Source organism: Salarias fasciatus, chromosome 12 (assembly GCF_902148845.1).
Source record: "Salarias fasciatus chromosome 12, fSalaFa1.1, whole genome shotgun sequence".
NCBI lineage: Eukaryota > Metazoa > Chordata > Actinopteri > Blenniiformes > Blenniidae > Salarias > Salarias fasciatus.
The window spans coordinates 27,410,808-27,427,061 of NC_043756.1; the positions used below are offsets into that span (position 1 = coordinate 27,410,808).

Below are 16,254 nucleotides of genomic sequence, written 5' to 3' on the forward strand. Positions count from 1 at the left end.
GCTTGAGGACAACATCGTCACTGGATTCAGGGGTCTGAAGCAGACATGCACGACGGTGGCCCATGAGGACCAATACTCCCGGAGAACTGCAGTCTTCTTTTATTTTCCACAAAATCCATAACTTAGCAGTATGGTTTCTCATGTACTTGCTCAAACTGAAAGGTAGTCAACATCTGATCAGTTTCAGAGGGAAAATTGCCCAGTTTGACCACAGTGGGATGTGTTTTTCCCCAAACAGACTTTTGTTCTGGCCTGCTTTTATCTCTGTTCACTTTTTATTCTCAACAAACTGAAAGGATAAGACCATGCTAGTGGCGCAGTGATGGAGCGGCGACCCATCCAGAGGGTGTCCTACTCGCACCAGGATTATCTGGGATTGGCTCCAGCGCCCCGCCACCCTGAACAGACTCAGATGATGCTGCTACCTCTAGACCGGAGGTCTGCAACCTGCGGCTCTGGAGCCACATGTGGCTCTTCAGTCCCTCTGCAGCGGCTCCACGAAGCTTTCACAATATGAAAAGTGAATGAATATTAAACTTATTTTCATTATAGTGACACACCACAGTACTATTCAAAACGATTCGTCAATCTTGGTTCAGTTACTTTTACAATTACTTAGGTTTCCCGAAGTAAACTTAGGGAAAATAGCTAAAACCACGAGAAATGGGGAAAAAGTGAAAGAACAGCCTAAAAAAATGTGAAATGTCTAGAATTTCTAAAAGAACGTAAATATGGTTGGAGAAAAAAGCATGTAAAACTGCTTGAAAGAGGTAAAGTGGTTGAAACTGCTAAAGTTCAAAATTGTCAACAATTAATACTTGAAAATAGGAGCAACACTGTTAAAATCAAGTACAAAAATAGGTTAAATTTCATAAAATGTTTACTATTCTGAACCCTAACTTCATAAATGTATCATAATATATAGTTTTTGTTTGTGCATCAAAACTATACATGAAACTTCCTGAGCTGCATTTGCCTCATTTTAAAGGTTAAAAGTGCTTTGTGGCTCCAGAACAACCTCGGCTGAAAGTCACAAAAATGGCTGATTTGTCACAAAGGTTGCAGAACCCTGGGCTCATCTGTCGCTGTTCAGCACCCGTCAGGTAACAGGTAAACGGTTAAAGCCCCCTGATGTGAAGCATCACTGGACTGAGTGAGCCTCCTCAGTCAGTTTGTTGGGAGCAGAGATGGTAAGGCAAAAAACCCAATCATGAAAATTCAGGCACTTTATCAGGTCATACAGACACTGATCAACACCAGAGAACCCTCGGGTTCCTTCTCGGTGTCAGGATAAAGGTGAATGTGGGGAGTCTGTGGTCAAATCAGCTCGTTTTGTACTTCCATGTGCAACTTTCAGGAGCCGACATGCACAATAAACAGAGAAGAAGCATTTTCAATTTCTGGATCATCGTAACGTCTTTATTGACTCACATATGAAACACACAAGGCAAATAAATAAGACAACTTAAGTTCACCCTAAAAAAGAACAACCGCAACAGGACAGGCGTTTTCGTTTTGGCTGCACTGATTTTATATACAGTATTATACAAACGTCAGAGACTTTCAGAGCTCCAATGTTCCCAAACGGAAAAGAATACAGGACGTCTTTTTACTGAACTGGGGCCAATCTGCAGAGCTGGATTTGGATTTAAGGATAAATCAGATTAAAGGCTGCCTGCTCAGATCTTTTCACTGCAGCATAATAGCACATGAATTGCCTTATTGTGAATTAAACGGGACATTGCGGTATGGAAAGTAGTATTTTAATGCTTCCTTGTACAAAAGATGTTTAGCCAGCTGAAAGTACATCGCCTGCTAAAAGCATATTGCCGATGAGGAGAGTCTGAGAATGGAGTCAACCTTTTATGACGAGAGCTGAAAGGGGGTTTTAGGTCCTCAGGTAATGAGACCCGATCTGTCTGTGAAAAAGAGCCTTGACTTCAGGTAAAGACCAGAAATTTAACAAAGTGGGAGATTTGAATATTTGATGTCAGACTTAAAAAAAAAAAAGGTTCCTATTCCGCAGCAGTCAGAGACCTTTGGGCGGAATCGAGACTCTGCAGCTGAATGTAAAGAGGGCTGATCGCTGCCTCACAACAACAGGACGTGAAGATCCGGTGCTGGAATGTGCTGCTCTGCCACCTGCGTCCACCAGACGTCAACGCAAGTCAGTACGGGAGCTTTCTCTAAATCATGGCCTCGTCAAAGTGACGGCCCCCTCCGGTCTCCGCTAATCAGCCCGAGTGCAGCTGAAACGCTCTGCGAGGAAGAACAGAACGGCGGCGGAGGGCCGGCTGCTGATGGGGGATGTTGCCCTCAGGACACGGCGCAGTGTTCCTGGAATCTCTTGAAAAGGAATGTAAGATTTATGTGAGAGGAGCAGAGAAAGTCCAAGCCAGGATGCTCTAATTGCTTCTCGTGTTGAGTTGGAAGAAAGCGGCAGGTTTTGTCGTTTTGACGTTAAAGTTATGGCTCGCTTTGGGGCGATAACAAAATGTCTCGCTGCGGTGGAGGTCAGGAGGAGGCCATACAACTCTCTTCACCCTCAAGTTCCTTCAAGCTTCTCAGCTGCACCACTGGAAACGATGATTTTCTTCACGACGGGGGTCAAACTGTTTGAGCCGTCATCCTTCATCACGTCGCCAAGTCGTACTGTTTTAAGAATCACAAAATAAAAGAACCAACCAAACGTCAGCGTTTCAGACTACAGTGAACTCACTGTCTGTCAGTAGGTTTCTCTCATCCGGCATCTTCTCAGAGCAGAGGATCAGAAAACAAGGTCGTCACCCGGGCTCCGGCGCTGGGATTTATGCAGACGTGTTACCATGGCGATCAAACAGTCTTGCACAACGCGGATCTTTTTTAAAACGAGACTTATTAAAGTTTCATGTCTCCACTTCAGTAATCTTTGATCTTTCAGTTTTTGGTTTAATTGTGCTGCTAAATTTTGCTTTTTTTGTTTTTCAAACTCCTTTGAAAAGTGTTACGTGGGCAAAGTTTGCTTCAAGATCTGTGGCGCTTTCTCAATAACGAGCCACATCATTATGACCACGTGGTCTAAGTTTAAAGGAGGACTGCGGAGGGGTTACCGCACGGGTATGCTTCCAATCTTAGGACTGTCCTACGTGGAGTTTGGAAGTGCTTTAACGGCTTGTGTAGGGTTTTCTGCAGATACTTCCTCTGAAGACGTGCTTGGCCCGGCTCCAACGCATTAGAGCCTAACTGTGATCGGGAGGTTTTCAAGATGGACGGATTTGTTTGAAAAGTGAGGCTGTGGAGTTTGTCCGTATTCGATGCTCTGGCTTACCCCAAACTCACTCACCACTGAACGCCTGTAACGGATTTTGGGAATACTTTGCCTCGTAATGTGGACACAGAAGGGTTTGTTATGCATGAAGATAAACATAAGAGAATCATGAAGTTTGAAAAAAAACGGGAGAAAATACAGACAAATTGTGACCTTAGCTTGAACTACTGCAGCTGAGGTTCTGGAGAAAGTCTGCCAGTCTGATTGGTATGCGCGCTTAAAGCAGGAAATCTGAAGTGAATTAAATTAAATGTCTTCGGATTATTCTTCGCCGAGTCCCGGGGGAGGCCTGCGGATCCCTTCAGGAGGTTCCCCGGATCCCTGCTCCGATAACTCCACAGCCCTGAGACCTGCTGGAGGCAGATCTCTGTCCCTGGAGTCCCGGTGAGGCTGATGGAGATCAGTCCGCTGGCTCTCAGTAGTACGTGCACCAGTTACTGTAGTCACTGGGCATGAGGCCGCCCGTGATGAGCAGGATCAGGTCCACGAACCACCAGATGCCCAGGCCGCCCAGCGTGAGCAGCTTCCCCACCGCCGTGCCCGTGTGGCCCAGGCAGAAGCGATCCACGCCGAAGCAGCCCAGGAAGAAGGAGTACAGGAGCGTGGTGATGAAGTAGTGTCCCGTGTATCTGCCACACAGCCACAAGAGCACATGGACCTCAGCACACTTCATACCACCTCAAAACACAATGCTGAGGAATCTGGAAAGATTTTCTGTAATTTACAAAAACTAGGACACTTTTGCTGCTTTCATTTTCTCAAAATTACAGGATCAGTGGGAGGAAGGTGCCTGATAAAGTGAATATTAGCAAAAATTAGCTGAATGAAGACGCTCTATAGTCCGGACGTTAGTGAGATTATGATAAGACAACCAACCAGGCTGTTGTTACGGTGACTCTCAACTTTCCCAATTCCCACCTTGGGAGCCGTTTCCAGCCGGGGTTTTCAGTTGCTCTGAGCACTGTTATCGTGCAAAACGACAGAAGTTTCCACTTCAAACCATCACCGTAAATGGACCCAACAACAACGAAGCCTGAGGTTTGGTGAAGAACACGTGGAGCAGTGCACCTGCTCTGTCCTCTCCACACACGCTTGTCCCCGTCCTTCCTGGACGGCTGTGGAGCTTTTGTTCAGGCGCTGCTCTCACTGCGTCTCTTCCTTCCAGTCTGCTCGCCTTCTATACAGACCAGACTGATGAACGCTGCTTGAAGGCGGCGTGCTGTGAACACAGGGCGGCCGGTGGAGCCGGGGTCTCACGTACATGAGTACACATTGCCATCTAGTGGTGGATTTTGGAAAGGTGAAGGACACCAGTGCTTTAGCTTTATTTTTGTTAAATTTCCCAATAAGTCCTAATGTGTAAAACTGACCGATAAGTTAGCAGCAGTGTGCTTATCGTTAAAAATGTAGGGAAATATTAACATATGAGAAGACTGTGCAATGATGGACCAACTGAGGGATAAATACAGCTGTCATTAATACTTTAAACAAGTTCACTTTTAATAAAAATTCAGCTGCTCTGAAGCTGTTTTTTTTAAAGGATTCCAGTAAGCAGAATAACCTGTGATTTTACATGAATTATTAAGATTGTTAAATTGTTGCTTTGGAAATTTTTGACATGAAACCATGAAAGAACAGAGGGTTTCTAATGTGGACGTTTGTCTAAACTGAGTCAATACTTCTTGAAACATCAGGAGATCAAGTGATTAAGCCCCGATGCACACTGGATGCGGTCCGGCTGCGTTCCGTCTCCGGTCCGGTATACCGCAGCACTGTGATTCACACCACCTGCGGTGTCTCTGCAGTCAGCTGGAGAAGGTTGCCAGATCTGTCGTTTTCCCCCGTAGACAATTTGAAACCCGTTTTACTCAATAGAAAGCAGCCCAAACCGCCATCTCGGTTGAAAATGCACGTTAAAACCGTATTTGTATGATAAAAAACACGTCATAAACACATAATCATTTCATCAACCCGTCCGACGTTTTCAAAAAAGATGCTTCATTTGGCTGAAACCCGCCCAATCTGGCAACACGGAGATGCTCCGGTCATAGAGCTGTTTTGAGCCATTTTGGTGTCATTTGACTTTATAGCAGTGACGAAGTACAAAACCGTTCATTCTTCTAAAGCGTATAATGACTACATGGCGTTGTTTGTTCTGTATTCTACCAGAAAAAGTAAAAAAATTGAATATTAAGGCAAAAACACGACACAGATTTTATTTTGAAGTCACTTATTTTGGAACACGTATCGCGTTTCCTTCCGGCACCCGACTTGCTTCTGTCTGAATTGACGCGGTAGCGCTGCGGCATGCGGAAAAATAGGATCCTTGCGGAAAGAGACTGGAGCTCCGCAGAGGCTCCAGAGCCGGACCGCAGCCGGACCGCGGCCGGTGTGCATCACAGCATTGATTTTAATGACTACGGATTAGCTGCGGTGTCCAGACCGCAGCCGTTCCGAAACCGGACCGCATCCAGTGTGCATCAGGGGTTGCTACTGTACAAGCACAACATGGCCGTGGAAAATAGCTTTTTCTGCACATGCTCAGTAGATGGACAATAACAATGTTCAGAGAGTCAGGACTCCCAGTCCAGATTCTCCTGGACTTGGTAGTTTTAGAGTTGACAGTCAAGGTAACAACAATCCAACTTGGTGCTCTGCCCGTATGAATGTCTGTGTTCTCAAATTCTAAATATTTATAGTGTATTGTTCTCTGAGCGTATGTGTGTGTAGTTTAATTACAACAGCACCAACTGGTGGAGTGACTTGCAAATTACATCATTTTCGGTGTTTCCGCTGTTTTCGTGGAAGTGTACATCATTTTCAAAATATTGCTGTGTAAACACGAAACTTTTCAGAAACCAAAATGCGAAAACATTTTGTTTTCACTAGAACCACTGTCGTCCAAACTGATCCCTATATTCCATATAATACAGCGGAGCTTCCCTTTACAATCAAAGAAAATGTTCACAGTAAATCTAAACTGCATGTCCTGTCAGCTGTGATACATTCTCTCCATAAATGACTCAAATCTGGACAAAACGGGTATTAAAGATGAAATAATAGAGCAGATTCAGAAACAGTGAGCACAAAAGCAGGCTCAGTTCTAATGTGAAATCATTATTATTGAAGTGATTGAGATCTGCAATATTATCGGTTTTGATAAAAATGTGTTCAGTGCTTCCTCTTTATTTCATCATGATCTGCAGACAGTCATTAAACCTTGCTAAGATTACCTTGGCAAGAAAACAGCCCAAAAACAAATTAATCAGGATCTCATGAGTCCTTATGTATCACGTGCTGTGTTCAACTTATAACTGTTAATACAGTTAAACATTAGCTAGAAAACAACGACATTTTAATGACCTAAAACACCCAGAGCTGAATGTTCAACTCTGAATATCAGACACACTCCACTTTTTCAGACTTATTTCCAACTAATGTTTAAATCAAGAAGGTAAACTCTCTGTTCATAGACAGTAAAAAACCTTATTTACACATTCTGTGTATTTAAAAAATAGTAAATACTGCCTATTTTGTGTGTGTGTGTGTGTGTGTGTGTGTGTGTGTGTGTGTGTGTGTGTGTGTGTGTGTGTGTGTGTGTGTGTGTGTCTCACTTGATGCAGGGCACATTCCCTCGGGTGAACTCTCTGCGTCCGTAACACTCGATGTCGTCCAGCGCCGTGCACACCACCGGTGTGTGGTTCACCTCCTTCTTCGTTTGACCGCCCCACTGAAGACAGAAGTTGAAACACGTCAGTTGAGCTGTGCACCGGTCGGCACTGGGGATTTCTCAAGAGGCAGACCGTACCCCGACGCAACCGTGGCCCAGCTCCAGGAAGGCGGTGTAGTTGCCTGCGTGGTCCACAGGGTCCTGGCAATACACAAACTCATCCGGTCTGCACGGTGAGACGAGAGGAAACACAACATAAGGGGCATGTGGGGAAGCAAACACGTCTCACTCCATCATGTCTACATGTTAATTATGTTTTACCATAATTTTATTTTTATTATTATCATTGGCAATAAACAAACCTTTGAACCTTTGGAGCTCTCCATTTTACAAGGTAACATTCCAGCTTCATAATTACATTAAGTTAACTAACAATGACAGACAAACTGGTCATTCAACAACTGACAAGAAACCTCAACATCTTTCTTTTCATCAAAAAAAAAACAAAACAACAAGACCTCTAAATCAGGTTCCTGGTCAATGCCAAATATCAGTATCATCATCCTTGTAGCCCAAGTAATTCCACATAATTGATGTTGCTTTTCTTTTTGGCACCAAATTTTGTTTTCAGTGATGTTCTCTTGTTTGTATGTGTGTGTATTGTGCAGCTCTACCAGGGAGGACGTGGCTTACACTATATAAAGTTCACCTCAAACAGGATGTATATTAACATTAGTTCATTAAAAGGCAGAAAAAGGACCTTTAAATCTGGGTCATTTTTGAACAGGTTTATGGTCGTTTGGGGATTTTGGGTGGGTATTGCATCTCTCTAAATTTGAAGATAATTTGTCTCTGCCAACATTTTGCATATTTTATGAAGTTGTTATCACCCCTCTTATTGATGATTGTGTGCATATTTGTGAAGGTCCAAGGTGTAATTGGGGGACTCTGAGGAGATATTATGTTCTCTTCTGCTAATCTTGTGCCACATTTGTGCAAATCTTTGATTGCAGTAATTCTGTATCGTTTTGAAATCATTTGAATTTTCTTGTCTAGTATTTTATCAGTTTTGAGACCCTTCAATGTAACTTTGGATCACTTCTGAGTATGTTTATAATCATGCTGTACCTTTGTGAGGACACAGGGTTGGAGTTATTTGTAGATGATCTCTGTGTATGTTTTGTGAAATTCATGAGAATGTCTCAACAATTTTTAAGCATTTTGTGTATATTTACTAAACTCTTCTGCTAGTCGTGTCAAACATTTGTATATGTTTTGTCATCCGTTCCACCTTAGACTATAAATAAAGTTATTTAAAGCCTCTGTTAGCATCAGCCGAAGCTAACGTGCTAACTGTACTTACAGATATTCGCAGAGGACGACAGGAGACGGGGGGTTGTACTCGAGCTCGGTGGAATTCACACTGTCGGTGGGTGTCTCGGTGTTGACGGTGTCTGGTTGCTCGCTGAACGGCGGCTCGGTGGCCCCCGGTCCTGTGGCTGCTCGCTCGGTGGCTCCCGGCCCGGGGGATGCGGCGGACGGAGGCTCCGTCGTAGTCGAGTTCTGCGAATGAATTCCTTCCAGACATTGCAGTAATATCACCGTCAGAAGCAGCAGGAACTGCCCGCAGAGCAGAATGTAGCTGACAGAAATCATTTTTCACCCGCAAAACACGTAAAATCCCGATTTGAGAGGTTGTTATTGTTGTTCATGGCTCACGGAGACGCCCAGCTACCTCCGCTGTGACGTCATTAGTACGCGACTGCCCTGAGAAGGAATTCTACTTCCGCCTTAGTAATAATAATAATAATAATAATAATAATAATGATAATGACAATCTCAAATAGAAATTCAATCATCATTCTTTTATTTCCTATTTCACCAAAGGCATAAAAGTTCACTTTAAAATTGTGAATGGAATTCATCCCTCTGCTGAGTTCCTAAGACACCGTTTTGCAATAGATGATAGTCGTACACTATATATATATATATATATATATATATATATATATATATATATATATATATATATATATAATATATATATATATATATATATATATATATATATATATACATATGTGTGTGTGTGTGTGTACCATGCCACATTGTTTGTTTACAAATTCGTTGATAAAAAAATTATAATAACAATAATATGAAGAACAACAATGCATATTTTAAGCAGCTGAATAATGTTAAATAGCCACATACAAAATTAAATACACTGTGATACGCTGTAATTAACTTTCACTTAATTCACATAGGACTATATATAATGTATTTGTACTATATTCACATCAAATCACAATCTGATGTGAAAGAGAAGAAAATTCAGAGAAATTAAGAGGAATGATTTCAAAATAAGTCTACAACACTAAATAGAATTGAAGGCCACTGGTCCATACAATACTACTTCATCCTGTGCAGAGTTGCAGGTTCGTGGAGTCAATCCCAGCGAGATTGATGAAACCCAAATCTGGACATGTCGTCGACCCAATGCATAGCAAACAGAGAAACAGACATCAGCATGTTTTTACACTGCAGGAGGAAACCGTCCGGACTATCCAGAGGAAGCCTACTCATGCAGACTGGCCCGTCCTGTGTTTGAACTTGTACCTTCTCTGTTCACTGAGAGCAGTGGTTCTCAAATGGGGGTGCAGGTACCTCTGGGACCACAGAGGAGCCCGGAAACTTTCATTGGGGTGACCTGACTGAGACCACTACTCATAAAGGGGTGGCACAGAGAATGGTAGAAAAATAAATCTTCTATGTAGCAACTTACTCAAGATATGCAGTTTTTCATGGTCACTCATGTGAAAAACCTGGTCGTAATCTGTGACTGTGGCTTAAATTGAATTCCGCTTATTAAAAACATTTCAAAAATAGGTTTTTATCAAGAGGACAGAGTCCGCCCCATTCTCTCTCTGGCCAGCACGGAGATGTTGATTCACCTTTTATCACCAGTCGTATTCACTATTGAAAATACTGCTTTCTGGTCTTGCTAAAATCATTATTTCAGGTCTACAACTTTTGCAAAATTCAGTAGCATGTGTCCTAACGAAGACCAAAAGGCGGACTCATATTGCACCGATTTTACAATTATTGCGCAGAGCAGAAGGGCAAAATTTCACTTCATCTTGATAGTCAGTATCAATGCAGAAAGTGAAAGTGGGGCCTCACGATCCTTCTGACTTTTTGGGTTTTACGCAGGAGGCCAAGCGTTTATAGCAATGTCGTGTTTGGATCCTTCGATGTCGGCTCTTCCTGTCATTGTGAAGCAGAATTCACCAAAGAGTTGGGAACATGAGCTGGGATATGCCATCGTGAGACAAGTCAGTTTGACCTTGCTGATGATGTGTTGTTGCAATATAATTTTGGGCCAGCAGAATCTCTCTTACTGAGTTCAGCTCTGCACTGAGCTGTTCGACTTGCTGCTGCAGAGCTTCTGTGGTTGCAGCCTCCTTCTCCTCCCTCATTTGCCAGAGAACCTCCCAGTGCTTGTTACTCTTCGCCCTCATTTTCTGGCTGAGAGCTTTCAGCTGGCCAAAGCTCGGCTCCTTCAACTCTTTGGGTGCCAAAGCTTCTTTCTCAGAAAGGGATTTATTGAAAATGCTGCATTTATCAATAATCAATAAATTCAGGAATAGATAATAGTGAAAGAATTTTTAATATCATTATTATTTCTTTAAATATATAATTAACATTGATAATTCTAATAATACGAATATTCTAATTGTAATATTATATACTATTAATTTGGAAAATATTAAAAAATATATAACGGTAAAATATTTCCCAAAATGTTTATTTATTGAGCACTTTAGCTATTCAAGGGTACTGGAATGAAAAAAAAAAAAGGTTCACAGGGGGAAACTCACTGAAACCAGGTTGAGAACCATGCGCCGCTCTGTGGCCTCTGAAACTGAAGAAACTAAAATCAAGAGACTTCATTTGGTATTTTTTTCTTTATTATACTGTAGGAAGGAAAATGAAGCGTGTGTGTGTGTGTGTGTGTGTGTGTGTGTGTGTGTGTGTGTGTGTGTGTGCGCTGTTGCATAAGCTGCCGGATAACTTTTCTCATAAAAGCGTCAAAACTGCATCATTACAATGTTAACAGTTTGTTAATGAGGTATTTGTTTTTATACTGGCTTCATTCTGGTAAACTTCATTTAAAGAAATCTGTCAACTTAACGGAAAATACAACCAACAAGTAAGCAGTTTCTGAATCTACAGCTGCCATAAGATCCACTCTGCACCATCTAATGTCAACACAAAATCCAGATGTTTGTCATGAAATTGATAAAAGGTCATGCTGTCAGTTTTGAGCCATGTTTGCAACAGCAAGTATGAGATCCTGCATGACTGAAGGTTCAGTTTGGAGTGAATTCAGTGTCAGCAGACAGCATGCAGGTATGCGGCAGCCGGTCAGAACTCAGTACTTTTCCTGGCCTGGCTCAGTCCAGTCTCCTCCTCTGGGCTTGTCTGCTCTGTCTCTGGAGGCATTACCAGTTCTGGGGTCAGATATTTGAAACCGACACCCGCCACAGAGGAAACCGGTGTCGGTACTACTGGAGAGGGGAAGTAATCCAGGCTGTGGATTCTTGGACAGCCTCTAAAGTCCACTCTGGACCGTGCCGGTGGGATGAGGTAGTGGGCTGATCCCGCAGAGACGCTGGAGTATGGATAAAACAGGAAAGCTCCGAAGTGAGAGAGGCTCATCAAGTCCTGCAAACAGGAGGAAAAACCACGCAGCGGGTTATGAATGTCCGCTGGAAGAATGACAGGACAGGCCAGAGATGTTTCTCAGTATGAACTGCATGTTGTTTTTCCCTTGTTTCCATGGAGACAGAGACAGAGCATGTCCAAAAAGTTCCACTTTGGAAGCCGTTTTCAAAAAGTTGTATTTTCAGTGGCTCCATTATCGTGTAATCGGACACCAAAACTGGAATAAAAGTTTTGAGTTTTCTCTTGAAAATATTGAGGTTGAACGGTTGTTGCTTGGAAGCTACTTTACTGGATCTTGAGCGTTCCCGATGCTACAATGAAGAATTAGAAGCTTCCTGTGAATACGATGTGAACTAATCTGTGCTCTCTGCTTCCCTCAGTTCTTCGCTGCTTCAGAATTTCACGTACAATTCTCCCACTGAGCATTTCTCAACACTCATGATATAGACCAGACGTTCTCATCATTATTTCCTCATCACCCACTTCAATTAAAAAAAACGTAATCTAATTCATAACTATGGAAATTTTGAAAAGTTTTTCAAAATGTATTTATTAATAATTATATTCATATAATTAGACTGTAATCAAAAAGAATTTCACCTGGACCACAGCGTGACGCTGAAGGCTGATGGGGGCCGGCATTCTGGTGGGGCCCCCCACTCCCAGCCCACACGGCCCCGCTGTGTCATACCAGCCGTTCACCTGAGCCGGGTGAAGGTATCGGATATTCACATCCGACTCCAGGGAATAAAGGCAGCTGCGTGGAAAAGCGTTGCGTAGTTTGCACAGTTGTTCATCATCTGACTCTCGGCCCGGCCGCTCCGTCGATACGCCGACGACACGATTCTCTTTAGGGTCCGTTTCTCTCCGTGCCGCCGCTGGAGTCTGAACAGTCCTTTCTGACACCGCTTCTGTTTCCTTGTGGGTTTTTTCAGAATCATCCTTGACATTTTCGTCTCTGTCGCTGTCACTTTCATGGGCATCTTCCAGAAAACAAAGCCATAAATATAAAAGTTAGTTTTTAATTTGCATATGGAAACCAACAGTGCTGACTGACAAATCCCGATTTAAGCAGTGAACGCTGAAGATCCAAGTTTTGCACCTGAAGACTTGGAATTTTCTGAATATTGTGGAGAAGAAACTGTAATATATTCATGATTCACTTCAGTCATCCGCATCTCTTTAGACTTCGGCGACAAGTGTTGCAGTTTCCTGAAAAAAAACAAGAAAATACAAAAGAACAGGATCAATAGTTTGAAAGTCGTTACTGATAATAGAAAGATGAAACTAAAGTTTTCTGTAAGAAAAAAAGTGGTATTACTTTACAATGATGTTTTAGGATTTCAGTGAGTGAGATCAAGATGAAATCATGCGTTTATTTTTCAGATGGGTGGCTGCATGTGTCTCGGGGACCACGGAAGGACAACCCAATCACAGCAAAAATGTCTTCCTCTCTAGCTGAGGGGCAAATTGTACTGAGATTATGTCTAAGGACAGAACAGATTGGCTTTATATTAAGCCTAGTGATGCTAATATTTTATAATTTTCGCTTTAAATTAAAATTAGTTTCGCAATATTTAAGTAACAATTGACATTAATATTGATATAAGTATTGACCTAAAATACCAAAAGTTAACCTTCCTTCAATCGTCATGTTCTGAATGACAGAAAAGCAGGAAACTGTAACAAAAATTTACTATGGCTACTTCAACTCACTTCTTATGCAGTATTATTAATTGTATTATTAATTTACTTATTAATTAGAGATTTACATCATTTTGAGACAGTGATTCTTCTTAAAGTATTTAAAATCATTTTTATTTTCTAGATCTAATCCTGACAGACATCTGTAACATGGCACTGTTAAAATCAGGGAAATGGCGTTTTTTTTTTTTTTTTTTTTTGCATCTTTTCAAATTGAATTTTGTTTTTTTTCATATAATAAATACAGATAAATTATAAGGAATCCTATTAATAATTATTGTTGTCCTTTCTGCTGTTAGAAAAACACTCAAATCTGTTTTTATCCATTTTTGCAAACTAAAACTGTCCAAGCTTCTCTGCCTCTCCTTCATGTGAAGTAACTTTTTGTATAACGTCATAAAATAGTTATTTACCTACAATATTACTGAATAAAGAAGAAACTTGCAGGAGTTACTCACCTCTTTTCTCTCCGTCCATTACCAGTGTCCCGAAACCCCTTTGCAAAGGGATTATTGTCTATTTTCAGCTGTGTGATCTAACCAGGATACACAGAGGACACAACAACGATCTAAGTGATGTTTATTATGCCTAAATGTCAACAATTTCCTTCTGAACGGGTCTTTTTCAGCCCCTTACCTTGTCGTTTTGATAAGCTGTCACTGCAATGAACTCTGTCTCGGGGAAGATATAGGTCCTGAAAGTGCTGTAGGGAAGCTTCAGGATGTCATTTGCCTTCACGACGTGAAACCTGGGTTGGTATTTGTGCATTGAGTTGAGAATTGTCTAGAAATTAAACACAATAATAGCAAACATTTTAGAATAATTACAAAAACACAAATGTGAGTGCAATGTGTCAAACACCTGTCTCCCTAAACGGTGATTCGTCACTTTTTACAACTTCTTTAAATTATTTTCAAACAACTTTTGAAATTTGGTTGATATTTCTACACTGTTAATAATTAAGCATTGTTATTTTCCTTTTTTTGGAGCCTGAGAGCAACACAACTAATACAAATGAACAGAATAGAAGAGAAGCAATTTGTTAATAGAAGGGAATTCTTTCATGCATTGTTTCACAAATTATAAGTAAAGGTAAAGATAAAATTATACAGCATAAAATCAGATAAGTAATTTTAAATATTGCAAGGCGTCATAGTGGCTACACATAGGAAATAAATACTTATAAATCTCATATTTTAAGTGATATTTTGTAGAAATGTGCTGTTTGAAAATCTGAATTATATTCCAAATCAATGTAAAAATCATATACAACCTGAATGTGTGTTGTTTTTTTTTTTTTACATTTAATACCATTTTGCGCGTTTCTTCGCAGCTCCTTAAACATTCTTGTGTGCAAATTGTTGTTTAGAATCTGTTTTTGTCTATGTTTTTGTACTTTTTTCCATAACTGTATAGTGAAGTCAGGTCTATTCATTCTTTCTTTTCTGTTTACTGCATTGAAGGCAAAACACAGGCCACAAGCAGTGCGCCAAACAACATAACGCAAGACTTTAAATTTACCCCCCAAAAAATGTTTTCAGCAACACTTACGAATCCGTGCTTGTCGGATATGTTGTTGGTCAGTTTCAGCTTGTGGAAGTTGACCACTTTGGACATCCACTGCTCGCCCGTGGCTGGACTGTCGGGATGGATGTACATGCGCTTGGGCATCTCCGGATCCGCCTTCCCCGCCACCATCCAGCGCGAGTTATGAAATTTATATCTGCAGTCATCCGCCGCCACGATGTCCATCAGGAGGATGTACTTGGCTTTTCTGTCCATCCCGCTACACCGGGCCTTGAGCGGGGGAAACATGCGCCTGTGGAGGAAAAAAGAACCGGAGAACGGCTCTAACGCGCGCGGTCGCGCATGCTTCCATCCGTGCGTAAAATTTGAAATCGCACTCACCTCCCAGATTTTGTGATGACCATTTCTGTGCCGCATTTGTGGAACTGTCTCCAGAGATCGCTGGCTTCCAGATAAACTTTGGGTTCATCCTCTGTCGTCTCCGCGCTTTCCATGGTTTCGAGAGGCCGACAGAACATCGCAGACTGCTCCGGCGGCTCGGCGCTGGAATCCGAGGGTCCTCTGGAGGACACGGGGATCACCGGGAACAGAGAGGGACCGGCCAGGAGAGTCCCGTGAAGGGCCGCATCCGTGACTCTCACCGGAAAGGTCCGTGGCACTTCGCCTGGGACGCACAGTTTAGAAAAGCTGCGCATGGCGTCCAAGATGCAAAATAAACTTGTACGCACGAGTGTGATCGCGTTACACTTTTACGCAGCTCTTAAAAGGGCACGGTGAACCCCAGCTGAATAACTCAAATGACTCTGGCGCATTCTATTTCAACTGTTTCACGCTGCTCGGTTTATCTCTGGGTGTTTTCTCTGGGAAAACCCTAGCCCCCAGTCCTGCGCGCTCTGCGCCTCCCAGCCAGTGTCCAGACAGATTTGCTCCTTGACACATTTAGACTCGGTGTGACACCCAGCAGTGGGTGGGGTTTCCTTGGTATTCCAATTTATATGGAGGGAAATGCTGTCTCAAGTTTCTTTGGTGGTGTTTGTGAAGTAATCTGATTGCAATCTGTCAGAGGCGCAACAAAATTACGCACGTACAGAGCTATAGCCTACTTAATAGAGAAATCACTTATCCTCCTTAGTTCACGAAACAAAATGAGTCTGTTGAGATAATGAGTAAGTAAGTAAATAAATAAATAAATAAATAAATAAATAAATAAATAAATAAAGCAGAGTGAGCCGTTAAGAGGATCTCATATTTACGCTGTAATGTGCGCAAATGATGTGAAATCCGAAAAATATAGCCTTATTATTATTATTATTATTATTAT

The 16,254-nt window shown here is 42.0% G+C and overlaps 2 protein-coding genes across 2 annotated transcripts; both read right to left on the minus strand.

Annotated features, from left to right (window-relative positions):
* Positions 1 to 1,396: 1,396 nt before the first annotated feature.
* Positions 1,397 to 8,718, minus strand: tm2d2 (TM2 domain containing 2). The gene is made up of 4 exons (XM_030105430.1): positions 8,341 to 8,718; positions 7,116 to 7,203; positions 6,922 to 7,037; positions 1,397 to 3,936 (listed from the first exon to the last, which is right to left on the minus strand). The coding sequence occupies exons 1-4, from the start codon at positions 8,631 to 8,633 to the stop codon at positions 3,723 to 3,725; spliced, it is 711 nt and encodes a 236-aa protein (XP_029961290.1). The 5' UTR covers positions 8,634 to 8,718; the 3' UTR covers positions 1,397 to 3,722.
* A 2,352-nt stretch (positions 8,719 to 11,070) lies between these two features.
* On the minus strand, positions 11,071 to 15,628 carry LOC115398249 (T-box transcription factor TBX3-like). Its single transcript, XM_030104930.1, has 7 exons — positions 15,315 to 15,628; positions 14,958 to 15,225; positions 14,043 to 14,189; positions 13,865 to 13,941; positions 12,805 to 12,914; positions 12,303 to 12,685; positions 11,071 to 11,702 (listed from the first exon to the last, which is right to left on the minus strand). The coding sequence occupies exons 1-7, from the start codon at positions 15,626 to 15,628 to the stop codon at positions 11,403 to 11,405; spliced, it is 1,599 nt and encodes a 532-aa protein (XP_029960790.1). The 3' UTR covers positions 11,071 to 11,402.
* Positions 15,629 to 16,254: the final 626 nt, after the last annotated feature.

Bases quoted from the DNA above. Each gene is read 5' to 3' on its own strand.
- tm2d2 (XM_030105430.1), bottom strand. From the start codon at position 8,633: ATGATTTCTGTCAGCTACATTCTGCTCTGCGGGCAGTTCCTGCTGCTT. The intron at 7,204-8,340 runs GTAAGTACAGTT...CTCACCGTGCAG, and splicing joins GTCGTCCTCTGCGAATATCT to ACCGGATGAGTTTGTGTATT. The intron at 7,038-7,115 runs GTACGGTCTGCC...TTCTGTCTTCAG, and splicing joins TGGGCCACGGTTGCGTCGGG to TGGGGCGGTCAAACGAAGAA.
- LOC115398249 (XM_030104930.1), bottom strand. From the start codon at position 15,628: ATGCGCAGCTTTTCTAAACTGTGCGTCCCAGGCGAAGTGCCACGGACC. The intron at 13,942-14,042 runs GTAAGGGGCTGA...TATCCTGGTTAG, and splicing joins CAGCTTATCAAAACGACAAG to ATCACACAGCTGAAAATAGA. The intron at 12,915-13,864 runs GTGAGTAACTCC...GTTTTTTTTCAG, and splicing joins AATGGACGGAGAGAAAAGAG to GAAACTGCAACACTTGTCGC.